At 48.2% G+C, this 8946-nt stretch overlaps 1 protein-coding gene across 3 annotated transcripts in view; it reads right to left on the bottom strand.

Moving 5' to 3' along the window:
* FRY (FRY microtubule binding protein) overlaps nucleotides 1–8946 on the bottom strand; it is a 286799-nt gene that overhangs the window by 153607 nt on the left and 124246 nt on the right. For all 3 annotated transcript variants that reach the window (XM_023524124.1, XM_023524123.1, XM_023524125.1), the window contains one exon: nucleotides 5769–5822. In XM_023524124.1, coding sequence (XP_023379892.1) covers nucleotides 5769–5822 — 54 coding nt within the window. The remainder of the gene's footprint in view (nucleotides 1–5768; nucleotides 5823–8946) is intronic.

Raw genomic sequence — 8946 nt, 5'->3', positions numbered from 1 at the left:
GCCTTGGCCTTGATACTTAAAAAGGATGTCTGTCGACTTAGATAACAGAAGACAGTAGTCACTTGACGTTGCGTGGGGGGCCTGCCATGCCCGTCTTTCCTGGACGCGCTCCGTGGTCACAGACAGGGACTGGTCCCTGTCTGTGCTCTGGCACACCGCCTTTTAATGCTAAGTGTCGTTGACTGTAATCGGCCCCTAGAACCCAGCTGTGACAGTCAGTCCCTTGGACTTTTAACGTTAATCGATCAACTACGAAAATACACTGTACATGTCAACGAATCGCCAGTGCAACCAAAGGCGTCTCAAAGCCAGCTTCCCATGAGTTCCTGGCTACTGACCTCTCGTTTTTCAGTGAGGGTCCTTGCCCAGCTGCCACTATGGGCCACCCATCCCTGGAAAGCTGTGTCTCCTCTGGCTTCCCTCACTTTTCCGGCCACCACTTTTTCTGGGCATTCCTTGGTGGGTCCCACTTCCTGATGCTAAACTGTATCCCTGTGAAAGTCTTTAGCCAACGCTCTGCTGTCTAACCTTCCAGCGTTTGCTGAGTGGCCGGATAAACGAAAGAGCCGGGTCATTTCTCCCGACTTTCTGTCCTCACTGAAGGTCCGAGAGACGCAGCACTCACTTATCATCTCTCTCCAGGCTCACAGCCTTCCCCACACCTTCATCTGGAGCTACTTGTCCACGGAAAAGGGCCCAGACGCGGTGTGGTTCCTGGGGCCACCGGAGAGACGTGCTCCCGCCGCCCTCCCAGCTTCGTCCCGGCCGCTCCCCAGCCCTCTGCTTGTCTCGCCGTCAGCTTCTTTGTCCACACAGCCCCTCCTGCCTGAAATGACTCGGCCCGGCTTGCTCGCCTGGGTAGCGGATGGTTAAAACAGCACTGCCCTCGAGTGCGTCCTGTGACACACCTGTCCGCCTTCCAGCTTCATCAATGGCCGCCCTACCTGAGACCCCAGCCCTTGGCATGTTCCCCGACACAGCATTCATTACATGGCAACACTATTTGTTTAGGTGTCCATCTTCCTCCCGGAACTGAGAAGCCCATGAGGGCGGGAACTCTTACTGTTCCTGTCACCCCAGCACGACGCCCGGGTCCCAGGACGCGTCAGTCCCACCGTGGTCACTGCATGGAATGGAGATGGCTCCCAATCAGGGTTGAAAACTGCAGTTCCTCTCAGTGTCTCCTCTCGACTGATGTTGATTCTTCTTGCATAACTGATTATATTCCTCCTTTCTTTCGAGTCCCGCTGTCCCCATGTGGGTGCCGGCCCTTCTAGCCTCAAATTGTCATCAAGGCCTAAACTCCCCTAGCACCCCCCGAGCTTCAAGCATCTCTCTGTTCATGAACTGTGCGCCCGCGGGGTCACGTCAGGTCACACTGTGCCCACTCTGATCCTGGCACAGATGGGACAAGGCCCTGCCCACGGGCACATGGTTCTCCCACAGTCTGGCCCTTCCCTAAGGCTCCGACTGGAGGAAAATTTTGTGTTTCACTAGATAAGGAGGTGCTGTTTAGCGTGTGCCTCTAGGGGCTCATCCGATTCTGAGGCTGGGGGCCTCTGCGCCTGATAGTTTAGGAATTTAAAGTGAACTAGTGGCGGTATATGTTTTCGAAGTGCGGTTGAAATCGCTTCTGCCTTTTCTCATCGTCTCTGCTGGTGTGAGTTTCTCACCTGGAGGGACCGGAAGCCCTCCCCTGGCCCCCTCGTGGAGGGCAGTTTGCTGGGGCTCACGCACGTTCGGCGATGCCACAGTCAGCTGACTCACCAGCCTGAGGTCATAATTTATCCAACGACGTGCTTCTGCTCTGTCTCTGCCACCAGACTGGAGGCCTCTCCCGGGCACCATGCCTCCTTCATGTGTATTTTCTCAAGCAGACACAGTGCTCGGCACGTGGCCGCCACATAGTTGGTGCTGTGTTAAGAATGGGTCAAGGTCACAGTCATAAAATTTGTGAAAGGTGAAGTTCTGAAAAAGACACAAATGCCTGTGTGTAAAGTGGTCACGAGCATGATTTTCCTCCCACTAAGACTGAGCTTTAAAAAGTGAATCCTGTTTAGATGTCTTGTCCGTTTTGAAAAAAATAGGACTTTTCCCCCCAGGCCTCCTCTGTACAGGGTTAGACTGTAATTAGGTTAAATTAACAGATCTTAGACCAATAGTTAATTAAATATAAAAGACTAGAAAAGAAAGCTTAAAGAAACAGGAGCTTTAACCTCTAAATATATATATAAAATTCAAACTAGAAAATTGTCAAACTCTAGGAGAATTCCACAATGGAAAAAAAGAGATACAGAACTGGAAATAGTACTCCATTAGGCATTTTGGCAAAAACGGGTGATGTAACATCCAGTAGAGACAGGTAGCTCCCAGCGTCCACTCTTCTTCCCTTCCTTGTAGTTATAAACCACTTTTTGGATGGACATGTGGTCGTCCATAATAAAATTTCGCATTCTTTCGTGCCGCTCTGTGTGGCTGGCTGTGTGTTCACGACCAGGCCAAATGGACACAAGCAGAAGTGGCATCTGCAGTGTCGGAATGTTCTGTTTTTTTTTTTTGTTTATTTGTTTTTTTTTTTCCCCTATAATTCTTTTTCCATTTCTCCTTCCCGCTGGCCTGAAATGCAGATGGAATGGCTGAGCTCCAAAAACCCAAATGGACCCTGAGATGACTTTGGGAATGTACACCGGAAATCAAAATAATACAGACGCCGGACTGATTTTCTTTATACTTCTTGACTGTGAGAGGGGAATAAACTTCTGTCTTACTGAAGCCACTGCTATTTTACATATGTGTCACCTTAACTGACACCTTAACTCCTCGCCTGTTGCCGAATGACAACTCCGCTCTGGATTCTCACCAACTTAGGTTTTAGAAACAGGAGCACGTCATGGAGTGAAAGCACAGGCTTCGCAGTCAGAACACAAGGGTCCCAGTCTTGGCACGGTCAGGTTTCTGGGACTTGTTGCCATTCGGTGTGACACAGAGACTGTGCTGACGACGAGACCTTCTTCTCGGGGTTCTGAGGAGGACTGCATGATGTCAGGGGGCATGATACGTGAGAAGGGGCGTGGTAAATTATAAAGTATGACAAGGTTTTTGAAATTTGCTTCTACTTCTAGCAAGAGAATGATGAATCATGGGCTCGTTAAGTGGTAGAGGAAGCAGGCCCACCCAGGGCGAGGCACTAAAACGCAGAGGCCCGGCTCTCTGCAGCCTATCACTCAAGGCCAGTGACATTTAAAAGGAAGAAACCGATAAAAATATTTCCCGAACAGGGACCAGTGGATGCTGCTCCAAGGCTGTACTTGGCATGGTGCCCACCCTCTGTATGGTAAATACTAAGTAAATGTGACTTCTCCTATGACTACTGCTCCCACAGTTACAGCCACGGCATCTGTACCAGTTAAGGTGGCACTGTCGGCACGTTCTTCTCCCATTGGTAGACCTCTGTGTCAATCCAGACCAAAATCCTACTGCTCGGAGTCGCAACAAGGGGAATCACATGATTTCAACATTTAACATCAGAAGACGAAGTGAGCACGATACATTTGCGGCCTTGCCAATGCAACCGCAGTTCTTACGTTTGCTACCCGAGTAGCGGACGGTCCCCTTCAAAGGTGACTTCGCCGACTTTTTTTTTCATCGAACCCACAGGAGGACCAACTTCAGCCGAGTTTTCACGTGGCCCGGGAGTCTCGCTACGGCTTTAGAGTGAGCTAGATTTTGGAGACTGCCTTTTCTCACGGTTCGCGTGTAAATCTATGGTTCAATGATCGAGGGACAATCATATGTGTCTTATTTAAAAGTTGCCAGTGACCGTCTCACTGCCGGTGCCCTCCTAGAGCGTCTTTAATGCACAGAGATGTGTTACAGAGTGGCGCTTCTCCAGCATTCCTCGGCGTGGGTCAGGGCCGCCTGCGGGGCCTGGTGAGCTGTGGAATCTGACTCGGTAGATAGGAGGCAGAGCAGGGATTCCGCATTTCAATATTTTGAGCAGCGAGGTTAAAAGTACTTCGGCTAAGTAAGTGGCAGAGTGAAGATTTAAACCCAGGTCTCTCCGATTCCAAAGGCCATCTCTTGTCCATGATGCCGAGATGCAGAAATAGAGTGCTGGATAATAAGTGAGCAATTGTGTTCGAGCTTAAAATTATTTGGGATAACTATTACGGGCAGCGTTAAAATTTAGATATACTGTTTCACAGAGACTCGAGAAAGAGCTAGAGAAAAATAACATTTTTTTTTTGAAGAAAGAACAGTGATAATCTGATAGAGATAAAAAATACAAAATAGAGTAAAAGATTATGGAAGACAGAAGATAAATATTTGCATTCTTAAAAAGTACAGAGAGAGCCACGACTCACCACATGTTCAAAATAATGACCCCAAACATTCACCCAGGGTCCCTCTGATCACCCGAGCGTCACCAGGTGACAACAACCGAGGCCACGATGACTGGAGAAGACAGCTCCATGACACAGAGGGAGAGCCCGCACTCCGCTTCAGCAGCGTTCCGGACACCAGCCAGCTCTGCCGGTAACTGCGAACCAGACCCACAGCGGCATGGAGACCGGCCGTGAGCACAAACGCGTGAGCGCGGAGAGCTCCCCAGATGCAGAATGAAGGCTGCTGTCTCTACGGTCCCTACATTTTTGGGTCAAACGAGACTAGCCATGAACGGCCAGAGAGTATTCCTCCTGATGCCACATTAAAGGCAATTTAAAAGTGGATTCTCGGCGTGTTCTCTGTGAGACAGCAAAGCCTGACTGCGTGAAAGCAGGCCGCGGTGTCCCCAGCAGCGCTGTGAGGCTTGGAGAGGAACATGCTGGCCTGTTTCTCATTAACTGCAGAAGTTTAGAAACACCACGAACACGTCTCCAGCCTCCTGCGATGTCCTGTTGTCCCTCTTCCTTCGACACGCCCACAGCCTTCCCGAACTCACTGACCGGGGTCTGTCAGGCCCCGCTACCTGTTTGTCACCTACTGCTTAGAGTTGGAGGCCTTTTCACTAGTCCCGACCTATTTTCAAAGGCTTTCTTTGCATTTATTTTGTCTTATGTTGTTTTGTTCATGTTTCGCTTTCTTGATTAGAATCTAAATGACTACACTGTTTTATAATTATAGGTTAGGTGGTTTCTCTCTCCCAGAACTGTGAATACTTTTCCTAGATTCTGTATCGCCAGTGCCTAGCACAGTGTCAAGCGAACAGCGAGCATTCGAGAAAATATAGGATAAACCACGCTTAAGCTCTGACGCAGAGATCCGGTGACCGTCACACACCACAGTCAGCCCTCACTTAACCTCGCCCACAGCCTGTGACTCTTAGCAAAACATACAACAAAACTGATTTTACCAGAGTCCGATTGATACGAGTTAAGTTCCTATGGCACCTCATCAATGTATAACAAAATGACATGTCATTCGAGGACCTGCTATATCATGTATTCAGAGGACTCTCTATCAGTGTTTGAACAGAAGTTCCTTTATCTTTTCTCTGTTTCTGTAATTCTGGCACACAGAGATTTAGGAAACAATCGGAGGCCCAGTCACATCGTTCCAACACTTTCCAGTTCTTTCCGATTCAAATCAATAGATGTTTCCTGCGCATCACCTACGAGCATGACTATGAATGCTGCGGGACCAGTTGCTAAGACCCCAACCCACGTCCGCTCTGTGGAAGGCCATCAACACCACGACAGTGAGTGTCCAGCCCTTGCCTTCTGTGCGTTTTGAAATGAATAAAACCCAATATATAACATGTGACATACTTGGTCAAATTGGGGGTCTTCTCCACGTTGTAGGGATTTCGTCAATGGTTTCTCCTAGACAGCAAAAGAATACATACAAGAAAAATTATCAGAGGCTCTTACATATTCCCAAAGAACTATCATTACTGTTATAATTTTCCTTATCTGTTTTTCTCTTTATGGGATGAACAGGTGCCGGTTTTCAAACGAGTAAGGAACTCCCCCTTACTGTTCTAACCTTAGTGTACAGCACTTGATCTCTGTCACGATTCTTACCATCCATCTTGACACACACCTCTTCTTCGAGCAAAACTGAAAAAGCAGATCCTTTAAGTGTTCCAGTGTTTTCAATGGAATCCACATAATAAAAACTATGGAACTCGTCTGGCAAATTTCACTATGCATCTTGAGACTTGACAGATAATAAAGTTGAAAGTGATACCCTATTCTATGTCTCTAGCTTTAGAAACAAAATACTGCCCAATTATTAGACTAGTGTTGAGAGCGAGCCCATCAACCAACCACACATTTACCAGGAGTAATCAGTGAATTTGGGGCACGTTGTGTGACTTGCAACTCATCTAGATCTCTGCAGAAATAATCCAGGAAGCGATGAAGGTCTACAGACATAATTCATGATTTCCCTCATCATTACACCTTTGTTTACATTAGGAAGCCTTAACCGACCCTCTAGCACTGCATTTTATATCTATTTATCCTTACCTGTCTCTTTTGGGGGGGGGGGGCGGGTATGGATATTACTATTGACCCCAATTTGCTTTAGGATTAGAAACCACGCAAAAGTTACATGTCAAAAAATAATGGTGAACTTCGGCCAAGGGAGACGTCCTAGAAGGACCCCGTGCACGTTTTGCAAATCAGACAGCCCTGCTCCTGGCTTCACTTCTCCAATGCCCTCCTCCAACTGAAAAGGGGATGTGAGCCCAAGGTGGATGCGAGCCCCCCACCCTTGGGGTCTTTGTTCCTGAAGAGACAGGTGCCTGTGGTGGTCTCAGTCTGGCTGTCTGAAGCTTTACCCAGAGCCAAAGGCATCAACCGCTCTATCTCAGTTGCAAAATCTAGTTTCGAAATGTGTATTTATCTAAAATAAAGGGAATACTGCATTAAGGGTGAATTAACATTTTTCTCTTCAGAATATGGTATTGAGAACATACTAGTGGGAGAGCGGATACGAAAATGTCAATGAGAACGAAGAACAATTGAAGGGGCACCAGGTCGGGCTGACTGCTTGGGAAGACAAACACAGCAATTACACGCAAAGCTTTCTGTGCACGTGAAGGTTACAATGCCGTCTGAAGTTCTTTGTCAAACCAGTTAAAATACGAATATGAAAACCGAGGAAGTGAAAACGTGTGGTGCCGAGTCCCACAGATGTCCCTGGAACAAACCCCGTACAAACATTTCTACTCAACGCTTTATTTCTCCAGCACCGATGGTAACCGAGGGCTAACAACTGTCAAATGTGTGGCGGAACGCTGACGAGCAGGGTCCCGCCACCGGTGGGGGAGTCGGAGACGGTAAGAGTGGTCCATGGCCTTTTACGAGAGTTATCTGTATTCGGTCAGCCCAACAACTGTCACTTCCTCAGGGACGCCTGTCTCTGCATCCTCTCCCGACACGTCCGCACCCGTTACGTGCCTGCAAAGCCCAGACACTTCTCCTTCCTCGGCACTTAGCGCAAAGCCACATCAGGGTGTGGAATCACGTGGTACAGCCACACGGTCATGCGTGATGAGCCAAGTGCCACCTCCACTGGACCACAGGCTCCAGAAAACGCTGGGCCCTCTGTTTCTCCCAGAACGTGGAGTGAGTAACAGGGCAGAGCATGGCTTGGCTGTAGCCAAACATTTGCCACATTCGCCAAAGCTCTAGGCCAATGGCAGCCAGTTTCTTCAAATACGAGATCCTCTTACGTGTGTGTGTGTGTGTGTGTGTGTGTGTGTGTGTGTGTGTGTGTTTTGTCGTAGGTTAAAAAAATTTTTTTATAGGCTTTTTCATTGTGGCATTACACAATGTAAGATTCACCACTACGACCATTTTTAGTGTAAAATTCATCGATATTAAGTCCATTCACACTGCTGTTGGACCATCAACAGCACCTATCTTTAAAAAAAGGCCCCTTTTAACATTAAAAACTTTTAAGGAATTCCTAAGCACAGGCCACATGCTCACACCCTCAAACATGCGAGATAGCAATTTTATTTTAGCGCGTTATTCAAAAACCATATAGAATGACGGAGTGAGCACCGTGACTTCAGTGACACTTTTAATGGCCCTATACCACAACGACGACACTTATTTTACATACATTGGAAGGATGGCGACACCTCTACATGGGGGACCACAGATGACTCGGCCAAGACACAGGGCCTGGCACCCATGTGGACCTGCAGACCCCTGCAGCCGCTCAGGAGCCCACACCCTGGGGACTGCGGTCCTCTATTCCCAACCTGAAGGACAAGACCCTGCCACAGCGAAGGAAGGGAGGTGACCGTGACCTACAACATGCTTACACTGCCCACACCCCAGAGTTCTTTCTCCCGCCACTAATGGGGCGGGAATGCTGAGAAATGTGATGTTTTATGCTCACGCATAGCTGCATACGTGTGTGGGGAGTGACAGATTGCGAGTCTCAGTTTCTTTAGTGGGCAAACGTAACATGGGACCTTGCTGCCATACACAAGAGTCAAGTCCGTTAGCCAGGAACTTGGGTTCGTGCCTCAATAAACCCACGTACCTTTACGTGATGTTTTCCTTAACTGTTTTTACACTAATACGCTATCTTAATCATATTCTCCAAAGACTTAGTTTAAATGTCACTTCCCAGATTAAGCCCTTCCCCAGTTTTCCCTGGCAGTATCACCGGTTACTTGTCACATGGCACTCGGTTTGCATCTGTTCTTGTCTGCATTTCTGTGGAGCTCTGGCTTTGTCCGTCTCCCTACACTCCCGGGACGTAGCTGGAACATATCAGGGTTTGTTAATTGACCGAACACATCCCCACACTTCTGGGGACATGGCTTTGGGCGGAGAGAGTCAAGTTCACGGTTTTCCATGCCCGAGATTAGATTTTATTAGTGTCAGGTTAGACGTGGGGGAGAGAATATCATGCTGAATGAAAAATGAAGAAGGAGGGAAGGAGGAAAGGAGGGAGGCGAATTTGCTCAGCTCGGAAGAC

The sequence above is a fragment of the Pteropus vampyrus genome, unplaced genomic scaffold (genome assembly GCF_000151845.1).
Source record: "Pteropus vampyrus isolate Shadow unplaced genomic scaffold, Pvam_2.0 Scaffold447, whole genome shotgun sequence".
Taxonomy (NCBI): domain Eukaryota; kingdom Metazoa; phylum Chordata; class Mammalia; order Chiroptera; family Pteropodidae; genus Pteropus; species Pteropus vampyrus.
The sequence above is the reverse complement of the archived record's forward strand: the minus strand, read 5'-3'. Positions and strand labels throughout refer to the sequence as shown.